At 44.6% G+C, this 26,484-nt stretch overlaps 1 protein-coding gene across 2 annotated transcripts in view; it reads left to right on the top strand.

The window, feature by feature from the left end:
• BCAM (basal cell adhesion molecule (Lutheran blood group)) overlaps positions 1-26,484 on the top strand; it is a 58,141-nt gene that overhangs the window by 14,780 nt on the left and 16,877 nt on the right. Inside the window, exons 1-3 of one of the 2 annotated variants that reach the window (XM_081335224.1) lie at positions 13,228-13,338; positions 25,620-25,747; positions 25,878-26,091. In XM_081335224.1, the coding sequence (XP_081191350.1) occupies positions 25,646-25,747; positions 25,878-26,091 (316 nt within the window). In that variant the 5' untranslated portion in view covers positions 13,228-13,338; positions 25,620-25,645. Of the gene's footprint in view, positions 1-13,227; positions 13,339-25,619; positions 25,748-25,877; positions 26,092-26,484 lie in introns of those variants that run through there. The other variant, XM_081335223.1, reaches the window with a different exon arrangement.

Raw genomic sequence — 26,484 nt, forward strand, 5'->3', positions numbered from 1 at the left:
ATAATAATAATAATAATAATAATAATAATAATAATAATAATAATAATAATAATTTGGAAGGGACCTTGGAGGTCATCTAGTGTCCAACCCCCTGCTCAGGCAGGAAACCTATAGTATATACCATTTTAGACAAAAAGATAATCTGAATCATTTTTTTGTATTTGGCTTAGTTTCAGAGTTTCCCCACTTGGTGCTTTTAAGACACACACACACACCCCCCGTGGATTACAATTCCCAGAATTCCCCAGCCAGTCATGTGAAAACTGTCTGCTCTGGTTCATTTCTGCTTTTATTCTCCCTTTATTTCCCTGCTACTATGCCCTGCTGGGTGCCTTTTCATTTCTCGTTGAGTCTCGAACCCTTTGCCTTCCCACCCTCCCTTCCTCCCCTATTTTGATCCCCTGATTGTCCCTGAGATTTTTTTTTAAAAAAAATTTCATGGCAGGGACACATCTGTTCCATGGGTCAGCAACACCTGTTACTGTTTAATCAGCCTCTTCTCCGTAGCTGTGTAACCCCTTCCTCTCCTCCGCCCTTCCTGGCCAACAACCAGCCAGCATGGGGCACCCTATCCCCCACTGACCGTCTAGCCCAGGGGTAGGCAACCTTGGCTCTTTTATGACTCGTGGACATCAACTCCCAGAATTCCTGAGCCAGCTGGCTCAGGAATTCTGGGAGTTGAAGTCCACGAGTCATAAAAGAGCCAAGGTTGCCTACCCCTGGGCTAGCCCCTGCCGTCCAATTCTTTAAATTGACGCAGTAACCACAATGCAGATAGTCCCATATTTACTTACCCAGCCTCACATTTCCATTGCTAAACAAGACAACTGTTAAGTGAGGTTTGCCCCATTTCGCGACCTTTCTTGCTTCACCTGTTAAGTGAATCACCGCAGCTGTTAAGTTAGTAAGAAGGTTGTTAATTACATCTGGCTTCTCCCCCTGGACTTTGCTTGTCAGAAGGTCGCAAAAGGGGAATCGCGTGACCCCCGGGGGACGCTGAAACCGTCATAAATACAGGCCAGTTTCCAAGCCCCTGAATTTTGATCACGTAACCTTGAGGACGCTGCGAAGGTCGTTAAGTGTGAAAAAGAGCCCCTTTTTTCAGGGCTGCTGTAACTTCGGTCACTAAACGAAGGGCTGTAAATTGAGGACTGTGTGTAAATATTAAAAAGGCTTCTTTTACACAACCTAGTTGCCTGGACACTGTTACAGGAGAGGCTGTTCCTGATAGATTCTCGCCATCACTCATCACTCCCAGGATAAGGAATGCTCCTGACTTGCAGATCTTCAAGAAGGTTGCAATCTGATCAGGGTGATCGGACTTCATAATCTACTCTGGATTCCATGGAGGAATAGTTGCCGCTTCAAATTGGTTGCTGGAATTGGGTATGTCAAGTTTGATGAAGAGAAGGACGAGGGGGGACATGATAGCAGTCTTCCAGTATCTCAGGGGCTGCCCCAAAGAAGAGGGAGTCAAGCCATTCTCCAAAGCGCCTGAAGGCAGGACAAGAAGCAACGGATGGAAACTAATCAAGGACAGAAGCAACCTAGAACTAAGGAGAAACTTCCTGAATTGTTAGAACAATTAACCAGCGGAACAACCTGCCTCCAGAAGCGGTGAATGCTCCAACACTGGAAGGTTTTAAGAAGAGACTGGACAGCCATTTGTCTGAAATGGCATAGGGTTTCCTGCCTGAGAAGTGGGTTGGACTAGATGACCTCCAAGGTCCCTTCCAACTTTTATTATTATTATCATTATTAACTTTTATTCATTAAACATGAACCTCAGTCAACTCAATACTCGAATTGACTGGCGCTGATGGTTGACACGGGTTGCTGCCAGAATTCTGTTGGGACAATTCCTTGACAATTCCATTGGAGAATCCAGTTGGACCCTGGGGCTAATAAATGGGAAAATTCGGGTTCAAATGGCAGGCTTCTGTAAAAGTAGATAAAGTTACAGGTACTCCTCAACTTATGAATGCAGTGAAGCTCCAGATTTCTGTTGTTAGGCGAGACACTTGTTAAGTGAATTTTGCCCCGCTTAACGAACTTTCTGACCTCCGTTGTTAAGTGAATCCCTGCAGAGGGTAAGTTAGTAACCCGGTTGTTAAGTGCATCTGGCTTCCCCATTGACTCATCAGAAAGGTCGCAAAAGGGGATCACATGATCTCGGGACACAGCAAAGGTCATGAATAGGAACCCGTTGCCAAGCGTCTGAATTTTGATCACGTGATTATGGGGGTGCCGGAAAGGTCGTAACTGTGAAAAACGGTCATAAGTCACTTTTTTTCCCGTGACGTAACTTTGGTTGCTAAGCAAACCATGGTAAATCAAGGACTATCTGTTGTGTATTGTGTTTCCAGGGGTAGGCAACCTTGGCTCTTTTATGACTTGTGGACTTCAACTCCCAGAATTCCTGAGCCAGCCAGGCTGAGGGGAAAGGGAGAGGTTTCCAAGGTGAGCCATGTTGGCTCAGGAATTCTGGGAGTTGAAGTCCACGAGTCATAAAAAGAGCCAAGGTTGCCTACCCCTAATTTAGACTAAGTATGCCGCTTTAATTAGAGGGGAGAGAAGCTTTCTGAAACTTTGGTCCTGTTGCCACAGTTTAACCATTTTAAGATGCTTTTGGACTTGCATATTATATTTGCAATACATTTTGGGGAGAAACCCCTGCAGTTGGTAGGGCAAGAATTAGTACATGCCAACGACTCTCCTGACTCTTTGCCTAAGTTTTTCATTTTGACTAAAGAGGTTTCTTGGATGAGTAACGAAATGTCTCAGTTTAACAAACCTTGGTCCCGTTGCCATGATTTAACCTCTTTTAAGAGCTTTCTGAATTCCATGAGCATTTATAGTACATAACAAGTGAGCGTGTCATCCAGAAGGAAACTTAACCTCCGAGTTTTGTTTGGACAATTTTTTGGCACACTTTCCACTGAAGAACCAGATAAGGCTGAGAAATAAGAAAACTCGGATTCAGATGACCTGCTTCTGTAAAGTATTATTTACTTAGCGTATGGCGTATCATACACGGACTAGCAATACATATTAACATTTCACCAAGATTAATAAAACACAGTAAAATATAAATGCTAAAAAGGATCTACGTCCAAATAACACTGTCCAGGCCAGAGTTCTCCCAACTTTTCGAGGTTGGTGGCCCGGAGTGGCATGGAGGGAGGGGGGGGGGAAGAAGGGATGGCTTTTTTGGGGTGTGTGTGAATGCACAAGTCAGTCGTCAAGTACAGGTAATCCTCGACTTACAAATGTTCATTTAGTGAATGTTCAAAGTTACAATGGCACTGGGAAAAGTGACTTGGCAGCTGATTCAAATTTTCGTCTGTTGCTGTATCCCAAGGTCAGGTGATCCCTTTTTGTGACCTCCTGACAAGCAAAGTCAATGGGGGCAGCCAGATTCACTTAGCAACCAAGTTACTGACCTGTCAATTGCAGTGATCCACTTAACAACTGAAGCAAGAAAAGTTGTAAAATGGGGCAAAACTCACTTAACAAATGTCTCACTTAACAACAGAAATTTTGGGCTCAAACATATATCACGTGACCATGGGGATGCTGCAATGGTCATAAGTATGAAAAATGGCCATAAGTCGCTTTTTTTCAGTGTCATTGTAACTTCACACGGTCACTAAGCAAAAAGTCAAGTACTACCTATATGAGGGGTAGGCAACCTTGGCTCTTTTATGACTCGTGGACTTCAACTCCCAGAATTCCTGAGCCAGCCATGCTGAGGGGAAAGGGGAGAGATTTCCATGCTGGCTCAGGAATTCTGGGAGTTGAAGTCCACGAGTCATAAAAGAGCCAAGGTTGCCTATCCCTGACCTATATGCTCCTTCAGAGTGGAGAGAATCTTTCTGAATTTTGAATTCCACGAACATTTAAAGTACTGGAGGTAAGAAGTGAGCAGGTCATTTGCTCAGCCTGCTAACAACCTATGAGCAGGGTTGGTGTAGGGCAGGGGTAGGCAACCTCGGCTCTTTTATGACTCGTGGACTTCAAGTCCCAGAATTCCTGAGCCAGCTTGGCTGGCTCAGGAATTCTGGGACTTGAAGTCCACGAGTCATAAAAGAGCCAAGGTTGCCTACCCCTGGTCTAGGGCCTTAAAAGCTTTCAGCCATGTGCCCACTTGTCTCTGTCTGATTCACCTTAGATTTACTGTCTCATCTGCTATTTAGTTGAGCTTGGCAGGAACCGGCTTCATCTCTGTATCTGATCTCCTGTCTCAAGAGAGCTTGACTCAATCAATCAGAATAGAGCTGGAAGGGACCCTAGAGATCTTCTAGTCCAACCCCCTGCTCAGGCAGGAGACCCTACACCATTCCAGACAGGTGGCTGTCCACTCTCTTCTTAAAAACCTCCATTGATGGAGCACCCACAATGTCTGAAGGCAAGCCGGCCCACTGGTTGATTGTCCTCCCAGTTAGGAACTTTCTCCTTAATTCCAGGTTGCTTCTCTCCTTGATGAGTTCCCATCCACTTGTTTCTTGTCCTGCCTTCTGGTGCTTTGGGACATAGGTTGACTCCCCCTCCTCTTTGTGGCAGCCCCTCAAATACTGGAATACTGCTATCATGTCCCCCCTTAGTCCTTCTTTCCTCTAGACTGGCCGTACCCAATTCCTGCAACCGTCCTGCGTATGTTTTAGTCTCCAGGCCTTTAATCGTCTTCGTTGCTCTTCTCTGCGCTTTTTTCCAAAATCTCAGCATCTTCTTGGTGTGTTAGGAGGCCATTTGCTTGGCCTGCTGACATCCTAGAAACAGGATTGGGTGTGGGGTGTAAACATCTTTCAGCCCTGGGCCCGCTTGTCTGATTCACCCTGAGGTTTACACGGGCTCATCTGCTCTTCAGTTGAGCTTGGCTGGAACAGGCCTCATCTCTGCATCTCATCTCCTGTCCCAAGAGAGCTTGACTCCGTCTGTAATGAGGTGTAGCTATCATTGTAATAATATCTGGTGGTTTCTGCAGGGTTGGGTCGCTGTACAGACTGGGGGTTCCAGAGGATGCTGGTTGCAGAAGATTGCTCTTTCTGCAAATCTGCCTTGGTCCTGGTTGCTTTTGTAAGCTTTGATGGCTTCACAGTGGGGATCTTCTGCCTGCCCCTGTCGATATTCCAAAAAGCAAGTGCATTTTAAAAGCCTTGCAGAAGCCCTGCTGTGTTCTTTGTAACGGGGCCTCTGTAGCTAATGAGATTTGTCTCCCAAATATCTTTCCAGACTGGAAGGTCAGAAGGATAGAATAGAATAGAATAGAATAGAATAGAATAGAATAGAATAGAATAGAATAGAATAGAATAGAATAGAATAGAATATATGGATTGAAGAATAGAATAGAAATAGAATAGAATAGAATAGAATAGAATAGAATAGAATAGAATAGAATAGAATAGAATAGAATAGAATAGAATAGAATAGAATAATGGATTGAAGAATAGAATAGAATAGAATAGAATAATGGATTGAAGAATAGAATAGAATAGAATAGAATAGAATAGAATAGAATAGAATAGAATAGAATAGAATAGAATAGAATAGAATAGAATAATGGATTGAAGAATAGAATAGAATAGAATAGAATAATGGATTGAAGAATAGAATAGAATAGAATAGAATAGAATAGAATAGAATAGAATAGAATAATGGATTGAAGAATAGAATAGAATAGAATAGAATAATGGATTGAAGAATAGAATAGAAATAGAATAGAAATAGAATAGAATAGAATAGAATAGAATAATAGAATAGAAATAGAATAGAATAGAATAATGGATTGAAGAATAGAATAGAATAGAATAGAATAGAATAGAATAGAATAGAATAGAATAGAATAGAATAGAATAGAATAATGGATTGAAGAATAGAATAGAAATAGAATAGAATAGAATAGAATAGAATAGAATAGAAATAGAATAGAATAGAATAGAATAGAATAGAATAGAATAGAATAATGGATTGAAGAATAGAATAGAATAGAATAGAATAGAATAGAATAGAATAGAATAGAATAGAATAGAATAGTGGATTGAAGAATAGAATAGAATAGAATAGAATAGAATAGAATAATGGATTGAAGAATAGAATAGAATAGAATAGAATAGAATAGAATAGAATAGAATAGAATAGAATAATGGATTGAAGAATAGAAAAGAGCAGAACAGAACAGAACAGAATAACAAGAGTTGGAAAGGACCGTGGAGGTCATCTAGTACAACCCCCTGCTCAGGCAGAAAACCCTATACCATTTTAGCCAAATGGTTGTCCAATCTCTTCTTTAAAACCTCCAGTTGTGGTTGTAAGTTGAGAACTACCTGTAGAAGGTTCTTGGCAAGAAGTGAAACTTCTTCAAGGGAAAAAACCCAAGGAAGTCCAGTTGCCTTTTGGACAAAGCATCTTTGGACAACCATTTGTTTAGTGACTGTTTGAAGTTACAACAGCAATGAAAAAAAGTGACTTACAACCAGTATCCGCACTTACAACCGTCACAGCATCCCCATGGTCATGTGATCAAAGTCTGGACATTGGCATTTGCCTAATCGAATTGCCGCATCCTGGGGTCCTGTGGTCACCATTTGCGACCAGCTCAACAGACTTTCCAGAAGCAAAGTTTGGGGGGGGGGGGAACCTGGGTTTGCTTAATGACCATGTGATTCACTTAACTACTGCAGTGATTCACTTAGCAACCATGCCCCCCAAAAAAGCCTTATAAAATCGGCTGCGATTTTAAGCACCCCCTTCTTGACAAAAAAAATTCTAACTATAGGTGTCAGAGAATCAGCAGCTTCTGGAGTTTTCAGTGAAAAATCCAGGATCCCTGGCTTCTGTTCGGGATGGGCAGGATGGGAGTTGTAGTCCAATGGCTCTGGAGGGTGTTGAGGTTACGCAACATCTTGAGTGACTTTCAAATCACCTTCAGCCGGGTGTTTTGAATGGCAGAGGGCAGGGATTTTATTTGTGGCTTATTTGTTTCACGTATTTATTTTGTCCTTCTCAGAGACTAAATATTTGGCTTGATGGGGGTGGGTGGGTGCAAAATGACAGATTAGCTTGGAAGCCACTGATAAAATTGCACGCGTTCCTCTCTCTCTCTCTCTCTCTCTCTCCCCTTGATAAACCTTATGTCCTAAGGCAGGGGTAGGCAACCTTGGCTCTTTTATGACTGGTGGACCTGGGAGTTGAAGTCCACGAGTCATAAAAGAGCCAAGGTTGCCTGCCCATGTCCTAAGGCTTAACTTGTGTAACCCAGCAGGAGCCAATCTTTTAAGTCAATGTTTCTCAACCGTGGCAACTTAAAAGATGTGTGGACTTCAACTCCCCAGAAGTCCCCAGCCAGCCTTGGATAAAGTTGGAAGGCCTTTCTGTTTAGTTTCTTAGGCAGGAAAAACAGAAATTAAACTGGTGTGTGTGCATCGGTAAATGCTAGGATTGACAGCAGTCAGACAGCGTGGAAGATCACCTGAGCTGATTTGCCAAAATCTGTCTTGTAGCCAAATTTGGGGTTCAGACCCGCCCAGTAGTTGCCCTATTATTTGGAGGCGACTTTACTGGTTTTTAAAGAGCCTTGAAGCCATAGCAACCTTTTAAGTGTGGATTATAACTGCTGGCTCTAATTGTTGGGGTTAATCACCTGTAATTTTGTTTTAATTGCGGGTTTGCATGTGGATTTGAGCTTCCATTGTAAGCCACCAAAACCTTAGTCAACTTCACATCAGTTTGGACACTCCATTTATCCGAGGGAGTTGCGGCTCCCCACAAGTTTTTAATAAAACTGGACAACCATTTGTCTGAAATGGTATAGGGTTTCCTGCTTGAGCTGCTGCTAAGCTTGTAAGCCGCCCTGAGTCTTCGGAGAAGGGTGGGATATAAATGGAATTAAAATAAAATAAAAAAATAAAAGAGGTTGGACTAGAAGACCTCCAAGGTCCCTTCCAACTGTTAACATCTGTAACTTTGAAAGTCGCTATGCGATTTCTTCGGATTTGAAGCTGTCGTAACCGAATGCGGATCTACTCCTGCAATACGATTTACAACTTCTTTACTGATTGTTCAAAGTTACAACAGCACTGACAAAAATGAGTTGCCAACCAGTCCTCGTACTGAACAACTGTTGTTGCATCCTCATGGTCACACAATCAAAATTCAGTCATAGCTGTGTTTGCTTCCAACAAGCCAAGTCAATAGGGGATTTTCTTAACAGCCGCATGTTTCATTTAACAACTTTAGGGATTCAACAACAGCAAAAAAAAAATGGTTGCAAAATTGGACGCCACTCATTTAATAGGACTCCCTGTACTGTGTTATACAGACGATTAAGAGTGTTTTCCTCGCTCCGTATATACGGGCTGGATTTGATAGCACTGACCATGATGGAAATTTTCAGAGGAACAAGCAAAGCATCTGAGGTTATTTTACAGCAATTACTTAGGTTTTTTTTTTCCAAAGCGGCTCCCTGCCTCTCTGCCTTTTGAAGAAAAAGCTATTTTTAATAGCTTTCTCTTTCATTCCCCTAATGCATTAAAAACCAACACTGCTGTCCGGAATAGCTTTGAAAACCACAAATCAGCCAGCGTTTTTTTTTCCATTTTACTCCCCTTTGCTTAAAAAAACAAAACGAGTAAATTGGCTGTTTATTGCACGGATTAAAATGGGCTCAAACCTACCTGCCCATGATGGTACACTGTATATTATATTATAGGGCAAATTAGGGGTTTCTTGAGAAGATGGATTTCAACAGCTAGGAAGCTGGCAGAGATTATAGGAGCTCAAGTCGAATGGAAGGCCTTAAGGAGGGAGCAAGAGGCAGTTTGGTGTAGTGATTCAGGCATCAGGCTACAAATCGGAAGGCCCTGAGTTCTAGTTCCGTCTTAGGTGCAAAAGCCAACTGGGTGACTTTGGGCCAATCACCAGGAGACCGTGAGTTCTAGTCCGGCCTTAGGCATAAAAGCAACTGGGGGACTTTGGACCAATCACCAGGAGACGGTGAGTTCTAGTCCCGCCTTAGGCATGAAAGCTGGCTGAGTGACTGGGCCAATCACTAGGAGACGGTGAGTTCTAGTCCAGCCTTAGGCATGAAAACAATTGGGTGACTTTTGGCCAATCAAGAGATGGTGATTTTAGTCCAGCCTTAGGCATGAAAGCAACTGGGGGACTTTGGACCAATCACCAGGAGACGGTGAGTTCCAGTCCTGCCTTAGGCATGAAAGCAATTAGATGACTTTGGGGCATCCAATCAAGAGATGGTGAGTTCTAGTCCTTAGGCATTAAAGAAACTGGGTGACTTTTTTTACCAATCATCAAGAGATGATGAGTTCTAGTCCTGCCTTAGGCATGAAAGCCAGCTGAGTGACTTTGGGCCAGTCACCAGGAGATGGTGAGTTCTAGTGGCTGTATAAATGCTTGAAATAAATAAATTGGAAGGGGGACAGCCTACTTCAGTGTACATGGGGACACTCGCGTTGCTAAACTGTTGAACCTTTTAAAGCAGCTATGTCTTTCTCTGTCTTTCTGCAACCATTCCCATGCGGGATCCTGGCAAAAGACTTATCTGGCTTAAGGAATTGCAGATGGGTGTTGCACACGAGGCCCCTTGAAAACAGTCCCAAATGCAGAGCATTTGGTTCTTAAGACATGGGATGATTTAATGCGGAGCAGCAAAGCTTTGGAGGTCGTGATTTATAACAGACGTTCTGAGCTGGTGTGATGGGACCTCCTCAGAGTTGCAAACAACTTAGCGGAAGGTCACCAATGTTTTCTTAAAGTTAAATCAGCCTGACGCAGGCAAAGTCAGAACGCTGTCAACACTCAGGATGGGCTTGGCGCTTTGTGTTGCCTGCACAAGCGCCAGCAGGCCGTTGCAACCTTGGAGAATCCCATGATACGGGGATTAAAATGCAAACAGGCGAAGAAAGCTGTGTCTTTATTTCTTGCCCAAACTTAAATCGTGAGTTTTATTCACAGGGCAGGATTGGTCCCGCCAATTTATTTCTCATTTTTATGGGGCTGGAGGGGGGGGAATGTCACCATCACTGCAAAGCTTGAGAACTCACCACCTCTGGAATTTTTCTGCCCCTTTCCCAACAGCGGTTTCTTCATTGTTTTGTAGATGTGACAACTTGTTTTGTCCCATCACACTATGAGGAAATACTCAGCACTTCTTCTTTCTAAGTTGGGGCTATCTGTCTAGCCATGTCTTTTTTGGCTAAGTTCTACTTTTCCTCATCTGCGCAATGAGTTTTGTTTGTTATCAACCAGTGGTCTCGTGGTCCTGTGTTCTTGTATGTGTCTGTGTTTTGGTGAAAGTCCCAAAGGTGCTTTTCCAAAAGGCAACTGGATTTTCTTGTTGTTTTTCCTTGAAAACATTTCCCTTCTCAACAAGAAGCTTCAGTTCTAGAACTGAAGAAGGGCACAACTTTGCAAGGAAGATTAGAAGAATCCATGTCTAGCCGATTGTTCTGGGATTTCCTGATGGTATCCCACCCAAATCAGATTTGGCACCGCTTAGCTTTTTCAAATCAGCAAAGATCAGCTTGGCCAGTGTTTCTCAATCTCAGCAACTTATTTATACTCCGCCTCAATTATTTTTACAAATAAGGAGGTGAACGTATCCAACAAAACTTGCTCTTATTTTCCCCACGACAACAACCCTGCAAGATTAGGTGAACTGAGAGAGTGTGTGACTTGCCCAAAGTCACCCAACCAGCTCTCATGCCTAAGGCAGAACTAGAACTCACCACCTCCTGGTGATTGGCCCAGAGTTACCCAGCTGACTCTTGGGCCTAAGGCAGGACTAGAACTCACCGTCTCCTGGTTTTTAGCCTGGTTTGTTTAACCTCTAGACCAAATTGGCTCTGGTGACCAAACCTGAACTGTATGGGACTTCAACTCTATGATATTATGGTCAGAATAGCAGAGTTGGAAGGGACCCTGGAGGTCTTCTAGTCCAACCCCCTCCTTAGGCGGAAGATCCTACACCATTCCAGACAAGTGACTGTCCAGTTTCTTCTTAAAAGCCTCCAATGATGGAGCACCCACAACTTCTGGAGGCAGGTTGTTCCACTGGTTAATTGTTCTAACTGTCAGGGAGCTTCTCCTTAGTTCTAAGTTGCTTCTCTCCTTGACTTGTTCCCACCCGTTGCTTCTTGTCCTGCCTTCAGGGGCTTTGGAGGAAGCTCTGAGCAGAGAAGGCTCGGCGTTTATATGGGGTGGGATCATCCTCCAGTCCAGCTGTCACCAGTCTGGTCCCTTGTTCAGCAGGACCTCTGCTAATGAGGCTGATCTGTCACTCCACTTCATCTTCCCCATTAGGGGTGGCCTGGAGGAGAATCAGCAGTCTGAACCCAAACCTCTTGGGGGGTGGAGGGTGACAGCTGGCCTCAGGAGTGTCTGCTTTGCTCAAGAAACAATGCTGGTGCAGAAGAAGAAGAAAAAAAGCAGATTCCCAATACAGAGAGTCCTCAACTTTTTACCACGATGTAAAAAAGATGTTGAGACTCTAGAAAGGGTGCAGAGAAGAGCAACAAAGATGATCAGGGGGCTGGAGGCTAAAACATATAAGGAACGGTTGCTGGAATTGAGTATGTCTAGTTTAATGAAGAGAAGGACGAGGGGGGACATTTTTTATTTTTTTTTTATTTTAATCCCATTTATATCCCGCCCTTCTCCGAAGACTCAGGGCGGCTTACAATTTAAGCACAAACCAATGTGCTTAGCAATAGCCTTCATTCTATGTATGTGCCTGCTTATTAGGGCTTTTGGGCCCCCCCAAGCGGCATTATTACAAAGTCAGTTTATTGCCCCCAACAATCTGTTTGCAGCGTTCCAGTATCTCAGGGGCTGCCCCAAAGAAGAGGGAGTCAAGCTATTCTCCAAAGCACCAGAAGGCAGGACATGAAGCAATGGATGGAAACTAACCAAAGAGAGAAGCAACCTAGAACTAAGGAGAAACTTCCTGACAGTTAGAACAATTAACCAGTGGAACAACCTGCCTCCAGAAGCTGTGAATGTTCCAACCCTGAAAGTTTTAAGAAGAGACTGGACAGCCATTTGTCTGAAATGGGATAAGGTTTCCTGCCTTGAGAAGTGGGTTGGACTAGATGACCTCCAAGGTCCCTTCCAACTTTATTATTATTATTACTTACGACCACAATCAGAATCAGAATTTCCATTGCTAAGCAAGGGGGACATTTAGTGAGTCATGCTCAATGTGACCTTTTTGCGACCATTTTAAAGCAAATGGCTGCTGTCATTAAGCAAATCATGTGGTCGTTAAGCAAATCCAGCTCCCCCTCCCCCCACACACAGACATATTGACTTTGCTTCTTGGAAGTTGACTGGGACGATCACCATTGGGATGCTGCAGCCATCATAAATACTTGCCTGTTAACCAAATGCCTGAATTTTGATCACAGTGACTGGGGAATGCTGCAAATGGTCGTAAGTGCGAGGACTGGTGATAAAGTCCCTTTTTTCAGCACTGTTGTAATTTCAAATGGTCACTAAGCGAAAGGTGGTAAGCCGAGGATTATCTGAACCCAGATGGCATCAGGGTTAGAATTGTTCCTTGTCAGCAAGGAGTATAAACTGCCTGTATGTAATTGCCAATTAAAATAAGGCAAGTTAGGAAAAACGTGTGTAAATCAAAAGCACTCCTGGACATGTGCAGCCCAATTGCTTGAAAAAAATCCTCCTCCTTATTTTGAAATTAGTTGAAATGTTGACAAAACAGTGTAGTACTAACTCTCCGGGGCCACAAATGAAGTGTAGATTTATTCTTCCAGTTGCATAATTATTGTCTGGATTACCTCTTCTACCTTGGCTGGGCTGGACTCAGATGCTCAGCGTTGCTGTTTCTTCTCTCCCCCCCCCCTCGGTGTATCTGAATAGTAGCTAGATAACAATATATCCTTTATTCCTTCCAAAAGAATCTGGTCTCTCCAAAGACAGAATACGCAGCAGACTCGTTGGCTAGAACAGAGAAGCTTCTATTAAAATTTTGTTTTTTATCAGACTTTCCGTGCTGAAGGCTATTCAGCTACCTGTCTTTTCTGTTTGGCATGCAAGGAAAAATAAGCTCCTCGCCAAGACAAAAGGGGAGATCAGGAAGGGCCCCAGCCCAGGCAACCAAGATAAAAATCACAGAATTGTTCTTTGTCTGCAAATTCAAACCGCCTTCGCTGCTGGAGGGACCCGATAAGTGAGCAAGGGCTTTGCCTTTAAAATGCTGTATTTTTATTTTTTTTTAAAGTGGGCTATGGGGGACATATTTGGGCCACGTGACTCTGGGGATGCTGTGACAGTCCTAAGTGTGGATTTCTATGTTACTTATATGTAAGGGTGTAGGTCTATAACACGGGTCGGCAACCCGCGGCTCCGGAGCCGCATGCGGCTCTTTGAGCCGTCTCCTGCGGCTCCCAGTCGCCCGGTGCACGCGCACCTCTCCGAATGGGAGGAGGTGCGCGCGCACCACTCCGAACAGGAGGAGGTGCGCGCGCACCACTCCGAACGGGAGGAGGTGCGCGCGCACCACTCCGAATGGGAGGAGGTGCGCGCGCACCACTCCAAAGGTTTGGAGAGCTGCGCGCACACCTCTTTCGCACCTCCACCCGAACACCCATTTGGAGACCTGCTGGTGTTCGGGCGGAGGTACGGTTTGGAGACCTGCTGGTGCCAGTTTAGAAAGCTGCCGCGGCCCGCAGCAGCTTTTTAAACCGGCACCAGCAGGTCTCCAAACCGCTGTTCGGGCAGAGCTGCGCGCGCACCTCTTCAAAGGTTTGGAGAGGTGCGCGCGCAGCTCTGCCCGAACACCCGTGTCGAGACCTGCTGGTGTTCGGGCGGAGGTCGGGCGGCAGTTTGGAGGTCCCGGGGGTGGCTCCGGCGATGCCCGGGCTGAAGGTGGCGCTGCAACCCAGCGCCCGTCACCACGGAGACCCGTCGCCGCTGGCGTGCAGGTGCGTCCACATTAAAAAAAGTGGAACCGCGCACATGTATGCACGCGTGCACATGCGCAAAAAACAACGTTTTGTGCATGCGCAAAACATTTTGTTTTATGCGCATGCGCGTGCATGGATGCACGCACGCGGCTCCCACTTTTTTTATGTGTGATGGAACCGGTTCCCAGTGGCTCTTTTGCTTTTTCAGGTTGCCGACCCCTGGTCTATAAGTTGTATGTAGTATGTTTAAATGTGTGTTATGTATGTGTACACTTTGAGAGCAAGCAGCCAAATTTCCTTTTTAATGTGTGCCACTGTGCCCACAGTAAAAAATGACAATAAAGATTATCTATCATCTATCTATCTATCTATCTATCTATCTATCTATCTATCCATTCCCCTATTATCCATCCATCCATCCATCAACCTATCCATTGCTATCTTTCTCTCTCTCTCCCTCCCTCCTTCTCTGTCTGTCTGTCTGTCTGTCTATCTATCTATCTATCTATCTATCTATCTATCTATCTATCTATCTATCTATCTATCTATCTATCTATCTATCTATCTACTTACCTACCTATCTATCTGTAAATCACTTTTTGTTAGTAGCAGTGTAATTTCGAACCATCCCTAAATTGTTGTTGTGAATCAAGGACTATTTCTACAGCAATTGAACGGACATTTCAAGAATTCTTGGAATTGTGGCATATAATAAACTCTGAATTAGGCTGTCTCACAGACTGTTCTCAGGGGCTGGACTGACTAATAGTAGTCTGTGTTAAATAGAATTCTTAAGCTATCACATTGTTTGTCTACTTTTGACCCGCTACGATGGCTGAATGTCTGTGGCTCCAGGTTATTTGGGAATGAAACTACGACAACTTGTTCAGCTAAACCCAGATATTAAAAATATCCTGGTTTATTATGATGTATGAACGAGGCCCACACAGTCCTGAACTTAACAATCATAATGGGGACCAGAATTTTCCTTACTTAGCAAAATGGTTTTCAAGTGACTCACATCCAATTTCATTGACCTGATCTACCAGGGTTGTTAAGCGAATCTTTGTAGTTGTTAAGTGAGTGGGACGGTCATTATGTGAATCCAGCCAGCCCTGTTGACTTTGCATGTCGGAAACTGGCTGGGAAAGTTGCAAATGGCAACCCGGGATGCTTCAAACGTGATAAATACAGGCCAGGTGCCAAGTACCCAAATTTTTATCATAGAGCTGTGGGGCTGCTGCATCAGTTTTAAATGCGACATGTCCATTTTTTCCACACTTATGACTGTTGCATGGTCACGTGATTTACATTCGGATGCTTGGCAACTGACTCACATTTATGATGGCTGCAGTGTGCCAGGGTTACGTTATTCCCTTTTGCGACCTACTGACAAGCACAGTCAGTGGAGAAACCAAATTCACGTAACAGTTGGGTTATTAATTTAACAATTGCAGTGATTCTCTTAACAAATGTGGCCAGAAAGGTCATAAAACCGGGCAGAATTCACTAAACAAATGTCTCATATAACAACATAAAATTTGGGCTCCGTTGTGGTCGTAAATCGAGGACTTACTTGTAGTTCTTTGACCACCGCCGAGCGTCTCTCATCCAGCATATAAGCAGACCCATCTTGCCAAGAATGTCTTCTGGGGCATCTGAGTTTGCTAAACAGACATGGGTGCAAAATGCATTTTTTTGCTCGGCCACCCACATGCCTGGGAAGGAGGAGGTAACCGCCCAGCATTGGCCAACTCAAATGCCAGCTTTTGTTTGCTTGTGGGCCAGGCCCCGGGGCAGAAAGGGACAAAAACCATCCCATTGTTGTAGGTCACGGACACGCGGATTCGGCTCACTCGGCTTTTATCAGCAGGGCGGCTTAAATTGATGTCGCGCAGCAAACTGGAGCCGGCGGAAAGCTTTCATCCTGGGGAAAACCCGTTTGTGAACCTTGCAAATAAATCCGTGGTGGGACAGTTGCTTTTTCAACCCAGGTGCAAAAGCTTCTTGGCACGGAGGCCGGCAAAAAAACCTCTCTTTGACTTTGCCAGTTGGGATTTTACGTAGGCACCTCCCCCCCCACCCCAGCTCCGAATGGGTTTCCCTGGGAAGGCTCCATCTCATTCTTTCCAAATCAGAGTTTTCACGCTGGACGTTAGAAGATCACATTCACATTCATCGTGATGGCTGTCTTTTCTGGGTCCAGATTTCATGCAATTGACGTTCATCAAAAGACGTTCCGGGGCTAGTTCGTCTTTGCCACTTTTCCTTCGGATATTCTAGGACGAAAAAACCAAAAGCACCAGTGGAAAATGAGAACACGGCAGGCTTTTTTTTTAAAAAAAAAAAAAAGGAATGCCAGGTCTCTCCCCCCACCCCTTGGTAAAATCAAGCAGAATGGCAACACAGACACCCAAAAAGTCACTCCGGAAGTTGGCAAGCTTTTAAAAAAAAGTGAAAACAAGAATGTGGTTTTAAGGCGTAGGAGGATCAAGGGGTCCCTTTGCACCTCAGCTTCCAAGTGCATCGATTTAGTAAAAACATAATCTAGGGCACAACAGTGTTAACTTTAAGATAGGTGGACTTCAACTCCCAGAATTCCTCAGCCAGCATGGCTGGCTGGGGAATTCTGGGAGTTTGACATCCACACATCTTAAACTTGCCAAGGTGGAAAAACCCTAATTTAGGGCACAGCCCTGCGAAAGGAAGATAGGAAGAATCCTAAAGAAAAACCCAACCCACTTCTTAGAAATGTTTGGCCTTGGTTATGAATATTCACAATGGATATTCACCTTGGATTCAGAGAGCTTTCCAAATATTCTCGCAAATAAAATCTATCTTTAGCCCAGTTTTCAAGGATCCGGATGGAGGGTTGTTGTTTTTTTACCATGCTCAGGATCTCTTTTGAAGCTACCCTTGTTGTAGATGGAGCTGTTGACAATTTTTCTCCTTTTTGAGGAGATGAAAGGACAACAATACCACTGGCTGAGTTTCAAATCCTACTTTAGGCTTACGTTCTTTGGTGTTGCCATTTTTAAAATTTATTTATTAGATTTTTTTTATGCCGCCGTTATTACTTTATACATAACTCAAGATGGCAAATGTACCTAATAGCTCCTCCTATTTTGCCCACAACAACAACCCTGTGAGGTGAATTGGGCTAAGAGAAGGGGACCGGCTCAAAGTCACCCAACCCGCATTCCTGCCTAAGGTGAGACTAGAAATCCATGTCTCCTGGTGATTGGCCCAAAGTCACCAGCCAGTTTTTGTGCCAAAGGTGGGACTAGAACTCACCATTTCCTGGTGCTTGGCCCTAAGTCACCCAGCTGGCTTTCTAGCTTGAGGTAGGACTGGAACTCACCATCTCCTGCTGATTGGTCTAAATTTAACAGCCAGCTTTTGTCCCTAAAGTGGGAGTAGAACTCACCATTGCCTGGTGATTGGCCTAAAGTCACCCAGCGCTAGAACTCCCAGTTTCCTGGTTTCCAGCCTCGCTCCTTAACCACTACACCAACCTGCCTCTCCAATTATTTCCCAATTTAACTTCTGCCTCCAGTATTTCCTGCCAATCTCCCATCCACACAATAACGGTAAACGTAAAGGTTCCCCCGCACATGCGTGCTAGTCGTTTCCGACTCTAGGGGCCGGTGCTCATCTCCGTTTCAAAGCCGAAGAGCCAGCGCTTGTCCCAGGACGTCTCCCTGGTCATCTGGCCGGCATGACTAGACGCCAAAGGCGCAAGGAACGCTGTTACCTTCCCACTGTAGTCCCTATATTTTCTACTTGCATTTTTTACGTGCTTTCGAACTGCTAGGTTGGCAGAAGCTGGGATGAGTAACAGGCGCTCACTCTGTTACGCGGCACTCGGGATTCGACCCTCCAAACTGCCGACCTTTTGATCGACAAGCTCAGTGTCCTAACCCACTGAGCCACCGCGTCCCTATCCACACAATAACCAGACCCAATCCTGCTTAGCTTCCAAGCCTTAACTAGTGATTGCTATTATCTGAAAGGACCTTTTCCTGCACGCCAGGTGACGTTTTGGACAGGACCCCTGTTTTTGGTCTAGCGTCGTCGTTCTTGGTTTAACTTCCATTATGCTCCAAAGGGTTGGGCAGGAGGAGGAACAATACAGTATGATGGAAACGTGCTTGGACAGCTCAGAAATTGCTACAGCCTGGATCCTCTCCAGAGGTCCTCTGTTTAGCATATCCGCCCAGTTTCTCTGCAGGATTTGTGATTTTTAAATATATATATATATATTATAAAACCCCACGGGGCTTCTTTTCGATCCGAAAATGAAGCAAGCGTTCAGCAAAAGAAGGTGGTCTGTTTTGCATCAATTAATAGGGCTGGAATAGACATATAATGGCTTCTTAAAGGCAGGCTTTGTACAATTTGGAAAAAGAAGTAGCTGCTTGCCGCAAAAATAAGGATCCTTTGGCAGCTTCCAAACTTTGTTACGGCTGCGTCTTATTGATGAAGTGCAGGCATCTGATATTAAGACTGTAAACTGCAAAATCGTTTTTTGGGGGGGTTTTGATGGAAAAAGGCAGCTAATTTCTACATGCAACTTTAAAAAAAAGTGATTCTATTGGACAGAATATATATTTTTATGTTCTAATTCTATAATCAGTAAGTGGAGGAGAAAAAAAAAACTTCAAATAATGAATCTTGGCTCTGGATCTGGCCTTGACAGTTTTAGATGTGGCTGTTGTTGATTTCATTAAATTTATGATAGCCACCCACTCCAGCAGCTTCAGCGCAGCTTAGACCGCCACATTAGCAAAAGCCTTAAAGCTGGCTAACTTGCAGCTGTTTATGCATAATTAACCTCATCTGCATACAATTTAGATGCCCTCTCTGGAGAGTGGGGGGGAAATGAGGCTGGTGCCCGGAGACATATTGCATTGCATAATTGCAACATTTCCACAACCACCTTTGTGTGTTTTCCATTGGGGGGGGCGGCTGTTTGTAGAATAAGACCTTGCCTTAAGTGCCTTAAGAAGTCTCGGTTAAGTCAGAAAGCCTTGCAGGCTGGAGAACGTTGGACTGTTTCATTTGTTAAGCCCCGTTAGAGTTGGTTTGCGAAAGAATTCTTTATTTTGTGCTTTTACGCTCACATTTCTTCTTTCTGAGTCCATCACTTCTTTGCTACCTGACTCCCAGGTGGCTTACTGTGGAAAACAAACAAGACAATACAGGTGACTTCCCCCCCCCCACTGCCGTTGCAACTTTTGAACTGCCACTAAATGAACAGTTGTAAGTCAAGGGCTAGCTACTGCAGGGATAAAGCTATTGGAGTCAGCGGATGACCCTAGCAAGGAGTGTCCACTCGGATATAAACAACCCACCGAAACAGTTCGAAACCACAGTACAGCTGAATTGCAATAGGGCTAACTTTTAAAATTCAGTATATCCAGGCTGCCTCACAGGGCCCTGCAGTGGTGGGTCAATCTAGCAATGCCACAAATAAATAAATATTTGAGGGGAGAGGGAATAGGAGTTTGGGTGGGGGCTATGAGCCTAACCTGAACAATTGGAAGAGAAGAATTAAAATCTCTTGAGAATTTAGGAAATATTTCCTCCTCCCCCTCCCCCTCCCCTCCTCCTTTTCTCCTTTCCCACCCTTCTCCATCCTTTCTCCTTCATCCCTTCTTCTCCCTCCTCCTCCTCCCTTTCTCCTTTCCCCTCCTTCTCCGTCCTTTCTCCTTCATTCCTTTTCCTTTTTCTTCTAACCCCCTCCTCTCCCCCTTCTCCTTTCCCCTCCTTCCCTTCTTCCATCCTTTCTTCTTCATCCACTCTTCTCCTTCCTCCCCCCTCTCCCCCCCTTCCTCCGCCTCCTCCAGATCTGGAGCTAGGAAAATCAAATTTTGAACAGAGAGCATCTGCTCCTGGTTGTCCTTCCCTCGCCGTAAGCTTGGATCCAGGGAAGCTCAAAATGGCCCCTTGAATTCGGCCTGCCGAGAAGCCTCCAGCCAGCTTCCATGCAGTGAAACTAGCCCTCCTCCATTGAAGGCCTTCAGGAAGAGCCTGCTTGCGTCTGAAGGAAGGAAAAGGGCCTAGGGGTGGGAGGCCTCATGGAATGCACGGCATCTTTCTTTGTGGGGATGTACATTGCTCAGAGCAGTCTTTCTCAAGCAGAGCAACTGTAAGATGTGTGGCCATCAACTCCCACTTTTCCCCAGCCACTGGCTTAGAGGCATTCAGCCATTTTGCATTCAGCCTGTCTTAACCTGCAAGCGAGGTTGGGAAGGAAAATGCTGAAAGGGCTCGTTCTTTCTCAATTCCTTCTTTTACACAATTTTCCTCTTTTGCCGAGAACTTCAGGCCAGGTTTGTTGGGTTTCTCCCCACCACCACCACCACATCATTTAAGGTTGCAAGTTTGGGGTTGTTGTTTTTTTTCTTCCTTCTGATGACCAACTTCCTCTGGTTCTTGAAATCTCATAAACCCGGGATATTGCAACTATCATAAATAGAAGTCGGTTGCTATGCGGCCCAATTTTGATCACGTGATCAACAGGGATGCTGCAAGGGTCACTAAGTCACGTTTTTCAGGGCCGTTGTAGCTTTGAACGGTCATTAAATGAACTGTTGTAACTCGAGGAGTACCTGTAGGTATATAAATAAAGATGTTGCGGGATGCCAAGGCTGGCGGAGAGCAATATTTATCCGATAGCCTTGGGGCGAAATAGTGTTTTGGGTCAGGATTAGAATTGAAGCATTAAAACTTAGGACTGAGAACATGCCCACAACAGCCTCCCCCCCAAAAATGTTTTGCCTACAGAGTTTATCCACCTCAGAGACCGGATGTCAGAACACAAACTAAAATTCTCTCAAGGAAGCTGTTTTTAGCAGCAGCCTTGAATGTTTTAAAACATGACCTTCCTCTCTCTTAAGTCACAACAGAATAATGTTTTTCAATCTCAGCGGCTGGTGGACTTCAACTCCCAGAATTCCCCAGCCAGCCAGGGGGAAGCCCACCCATTTTCAAGTTCCCTGAGGTTGAGACACACTGCAATAGAAGAATTCACACACACACACACACACACACACACACACACACACAAACACACACACTATGTGGAAAGACTGTGAAAGAAATATTTGCAACTAAAATATTTCTTCTCTCCAAGTCAGAATAAAGTAGAGGTTCTTTACCTCAGGACTAGTGGACTTCAGCTCCCAGAATTCCCCAGCCAGCATGGCTGGCTGGGGAATTCTGGGAGTTGAAGTCCACCCATCTTAAACTTGCTGAGGTTGAGACACGCTGCAGTAAGAAGAATTCACCAAAAGAAAAGTCACAAGATGGGCAGAAATTATTTTTTCTTCAAGTCAGAATAGAGTAGAATAGTGTTTCTCAACTCAGCAAGATGGCTGGCTAGGGAATTCTGGGAATCGAAGTCCACAAATCGTCAAGTTGCTGAGGTTGACACACACTTTGTGACGCATACGAAGAAAGTTCTAGGATGGGAAGACTCTGAGGGAATATTTGCAAGTGAAATCTTTCACCGGGTATCTCAGCCGCTTATACATCTCTGCCGCAGGGCCTCTTTGGGAATTAACTCAGAGGTGGCTCCTATTTGAGTAATGCTGGGAAGAAAAAAATATTATAATTTGGCCTCCCTGTTCTTTGAGGGCTGGTAGGTTTGAATGCAATTCTCTCTTCTCACCTTCCTTCTGAAGTCTTGGGATAGTTGGATGGGAGGTAAAGTAAGTCTGCTGATGTTTTAATCCAGGGGTGGGGAATGATGGCTCTTTTATGACTTGTGGACTTCAACTCCCAGAATTCCTGAGCCGGCCAACTTCAGATGGGTTGGATCAAGGCTCCTGTCATCTCCAGTGTACGAAGAAAGAAATCCTGTTGGGATCGTTGAACTTCCAAAAATCCTGTTGGAATTCTTGAGAGTTGGTGCCATCGGTCACAATTGAGCAGTTTTTTCTTTTTGTGGCTTGGCCTTCCTTTCTTCCTTCCTTCCTTCCTTCCTTCCTTCCTTCCTTCCTTCTTCCCTCCCTCCTTCCCCACTTTCCTTCCTTCCTTCCTTCCTTCCTTCCTTCCCTCCCTCCTTCCCCACTTTCCTTCCTTCCTTCCTTCCTTCCTTCCTTCCTTCCTTCCTTCCTCCTTCCCCACTTTCTTTCTTTCCTTCCTTCCTTCCTTCCTTCCTTCCTTCCTTCCTTCCTTCCTTCCTTCCTTCCTTCCTTCCTTCCTTCCTTCCCTCCTTCCTTCCTTCCTTTCTTTTTCTTTCTCTTTCATTCACTCTATTTTTCTCTTTCTATTTCTCTTTATTTCTACTTTTCTCGTTTCTATTTCTCTTTATTTCTACTTTTCTCTTTCTTTCTCTTTCACTTTCTATTTTTCTTTTCTATTTTTTCTTTCTTTCCTTCTTTCTTAATTTCATTATCTTTCTTTCTTCCTCCCCCCCCTCTCTCTCCACACACACACACACAGACACACAAAACACACAGACACACACACACAGAGAGAAGCACACAATCCACTTTGCCAACTGGTTCCCTGGCGCTGAGGAGTTTCTGGGCACCTTGCCTTGCAAGAATCCCCCTTCCTGTTATCCAATTGGAAGATGAAAGCTGCCCTTCCTCCTCCTCCTTCCCCCCCCCGCCCCCAATTTGGAGGGATTTACCTGGGAACAAAGCCCTCGGTGCCAGCCTGGAATCTCAAGCAGCTGCTACTTGCTCAGCTGCTGCGGGCTTTTCATATCCTTTTCACACACACACACCATCATAGCAGAGGCAAAGAGCTGCTTTATTTCTCTCTCTCCCCCCCCCCTCGCCCCTCTATCCCAGCACATATTTATTCAAGATTGCCTTAAGAGGGGCCAGAGGCATATAATAACTGTCTGACATTGTATAGGAGAAAGGGGAAGGATGTTGGCTGGGCTGGAGTGAATTTGCCAGTTTACCACATCCAGAAGGGAAGACAGAAGATTCTTTTTCTTACGGCTTAGAGGCCTGGATAATACACTCTGCCTTCAAAGCGCTTCGGAAATACTTGTTACTGTACAGAATTCTGCATATTTCCACAGTCAAGAAGAGAAGATTTTAACAGGACTGCAAAAACAAGTCCATCTGACCATCCGGTGGTTTGGATGCAATTTTTAGCATTGCATGCTTGGATGCAAAATTAAGACCCTCTTTCCTTTCCTTTGCAAACACTTAAACGAGGAATCTAGATTGGCAGCTTTAGCACCTGGCAGCTGCAGTTTTAGCACCTGGCCTAGTTAGCTCTTGGACGGGAGACCACTGGGAAATTTCCGAATGTAGGTGAACTTGGAAAGACAAGGCAGCGGTCTGAATGAAAACAATGTCAAGTCCAGGGCCACCTCGGTGAAATCAGGAGGAATTGATTTTGACTGAAAAGAAATGACTTGTTTTATAGCCTCTTTGCTGAAGGGAAGGATGGTTACTCTTTTTTAACTGTGCTTTTAACTGCGTTTTAAATTTGTTTTTAAAAAACATGGTTTTTAATTGTACTTTTGGTCACGTTTTTATATTATTTTATGATGTTATTTGTAAACTGCCCAAGGATCACTTAGTGAAGTGGATTGTGTAGAAACGATAGATAGATAGATGATAGATAGATAGATAGATAGATAGATAGATAGATAGATAGATAGATAGATAGATGATAGATAGATAGATAGATGATAGATAGATAGATGATAGATAGATAGATAGATAGATAGATAGATAGATAGATAGATAGATAGATAGATAGAAATGGATAAGTGGATGGATGGATGGATGGACAATAGGGGAATGGATAGATGGATGGATAGATAGATAGATAAATAGATAGATAGATGATAGATAGATAGCAATGAATGAATGAATGGATGGATGGACAATAGAGGAATGGATAGATGGATAATGGATGGGTGATAGACAGACAGACGGACACTACATGCCTTTTGTAGCAGCTGTGGTCTCATTGACAAACATGACCTTTTGCAAGTGATCAGGCTACATTTGGGGGAGAATGTAGTGATCCTTCCATGTTGCATCCAGCAGCTCAGAAGAGAAGCTGAAAAGATCTCCCCAAAGTGCCAGAGTTTGAACAGGTGCTGACCCCACGTAGACCTATTAACTACCCATGGAGGAACTGCATGAATTTGCGATTAATACCACTTCATTTTCATTTAATCTAAATTTGTCCCGTCCCTTAAAGCATTCCCATTTCTATAATTCTGCAAGCTGAGCAGCGGCAACCCCTGGGCTGGGCACCAAAGGCTGGATCGCTTGATGTGTGCAAGCTGAAAAATTTGAAGGGTTTGGCGTCGTGTGCTGCTGGCCTTTTGAATGGAGAACTCGACACGGCAAAGGATGTGGTTTGTGGATAAGAGACACTAGGCAGCTTTCTCTTGCAAAGGGAGCGCAGAATAAAAATGATGTGTATTTTCCATTAAAAACGGGCCCTTTAACTGGACCGGCCTTGTGAGATGCAGGCTTGGCTGCCAGATATTTTTATCAAGACTGAAGGAAAGGAAGCTGATGTTAATCTCCAGATACAAAAATGGGAAGGCAGGCGGGATTTTCAGCTGCAACGTCCCAACAGCCGAGGACAGAAAACGGGGCAGTTTGCACGTTTTGTGAGTGGATTTTGCTTACCAATCCAAAATTTCGCAGAACAAAAAGGAAAGCTTTCTTTCTCTCTCTCTCTCTTTCTCTCTCTTTTTTTTATGTGAAAAACGGACGGTGCTATCTTGTCTCTGTGAGGAATGTCGGACTTCACTTTTGATAGATAGATGCAGAATCTAGAGTGTTTCTCAAGCTTGGCCATTTTAAATGGGGTGGACTTCAACTCCCAGAATTCCAGTGGTTGGCTAGGGAATTCTGGGAGTTGAAGTCCACCCATCTGAAAGTGGCCAAGCTTGAGAGACACTGTGTGAGAGGGACTGTCAGTGGCTCATTACAGGTGACAACTGATTCTTGCACTTAACAGCAGCCACTGAATCCCACGGGTCACAGTAATCAAAATTCATGCGACTGGCAACCGGCATGTATTCATGGGTTATGTGATCACCATTGCTGACTTTCCCAGCTGACCTCTGACCAGCAAAGCCAATGGGGGGAAGCCACATTTGCTTAATGGCCACGTGATTCACTTAATAACCGCAGTGATTCTCTTTTAACAATCATGGCAAAAAAAGGTCGTAAAATCGGTTAGGACTTCTCTTAACCACTGCCCTGCTGAGCAACAGAAATGGTCATAAGTCAAGGACTACCTATATGTCCCTTTTCTTCAATGATGGGGGAGTTGCAATTCAGGTCCCCAGCTTTGCTTCTCCTGATCCAAACTTCCTTTTGATTGCAGTAACCACAGCTATAATTGCCTGAAAAATCCATAAGGCAACAGCACCAAAAACTTGATCCAAATTAGACAGAAGGACCAATTTAGGTCAATCGTGGTCTTGTCTGGCTATCTGGCTAATCTGGCTCTTGGAAGGTTGCTCCAAACACTGGTTTGGAGAGAAGAAGCAGGGACCAGGCAGAGGAAGGAGCTGGTGATCCTGTCACAGAATTTCTGGAAGGCCTTCATGCCAAACAGAGCTAGACTTTGAGCAAAACCTCTCCAGGATTTTCTTAGTCAAGCAAGGAGCTTCTGAGGTCCTCGAGTCTTTGCTGAGTCCATCTGATGGTCCTTTCTTCTCCCCTGCAGGATGCCAGGCGAAGGTCCAGGTGTCTATGGTAGCCGAGATGGAGGTGGTTATGGGCCAGCAGGTGCCCATTTTCTGCTCTTACACAGGGATGGAAGAGCAGGATTACCTCCTGGTAGAATGGTTCACTGTGAGTATTCTGCGTTTGCCCAGGAGAACAGGGCACGGGAGTGTTGGGGTCAGGGATGAAATGCCCCCTCTGTAGGAGCAGAGGCTTTCCTTAAGGGTCGGAGAAATCCATAACTATGTAAAACTTCCAGATGGACAAGAGTGGGGAGCAGCGGCGTCTGGCGTACAACGAGAAGGGTAAGCTCGGCGTGGACAAAGGAACGGAGTATACCCACCGGATCTTCATGGATGCCAACAACAGCCTGGTCATTACTGCCATCGACGTGAACGATGAAAAATTCTTCTCTTGCCAAGTCACCAGCGGCTCCGGAAGTGACACCGGAAGAACTCAACTCAAGGTCTTCGGTAAGAGTACTTATACCGATTATTTATATCCCACCCATACTATTTTTATAAATAACTCAAGGAAGCAAACATTTAACACTCCTTCCTCCTCCTGTTTTCCCCACAACAACCTTGCGAGGTGGGTTGAGCAGAGAGAATGGGACTGGCCCAAAGTCACCCAGCTGGCTTTCATAGCTAATGTGGGACTGGAACTCCCAGTCTCCTGTAATTGGTCCAAAGTCTCCCATTTGGCTTTCATGCCTAAGGCGGGACTAGAACTCACGGTCTCCTGGTGGTTGGCTCAAAGTCCCCCATTTGGCTTTCATGCCTTAGGCGGGACTAGAACTCACTGTTCCTGGTGATTGGCTCAAAGTCTCCCATCTGGCTTTCATGCTTAAGGCAGAACTAGAACTC

This window comes from Vipera berus, assembly GCF_964194415.1.
Source record: "Vipera berus genome assembly, chromosome: 9".
Lineage (NCBI taxonomy): Eukaryota > Metazoa > Chordata > Lepidosauria > Squamata > Viperidae > Vipera > Vipera berus.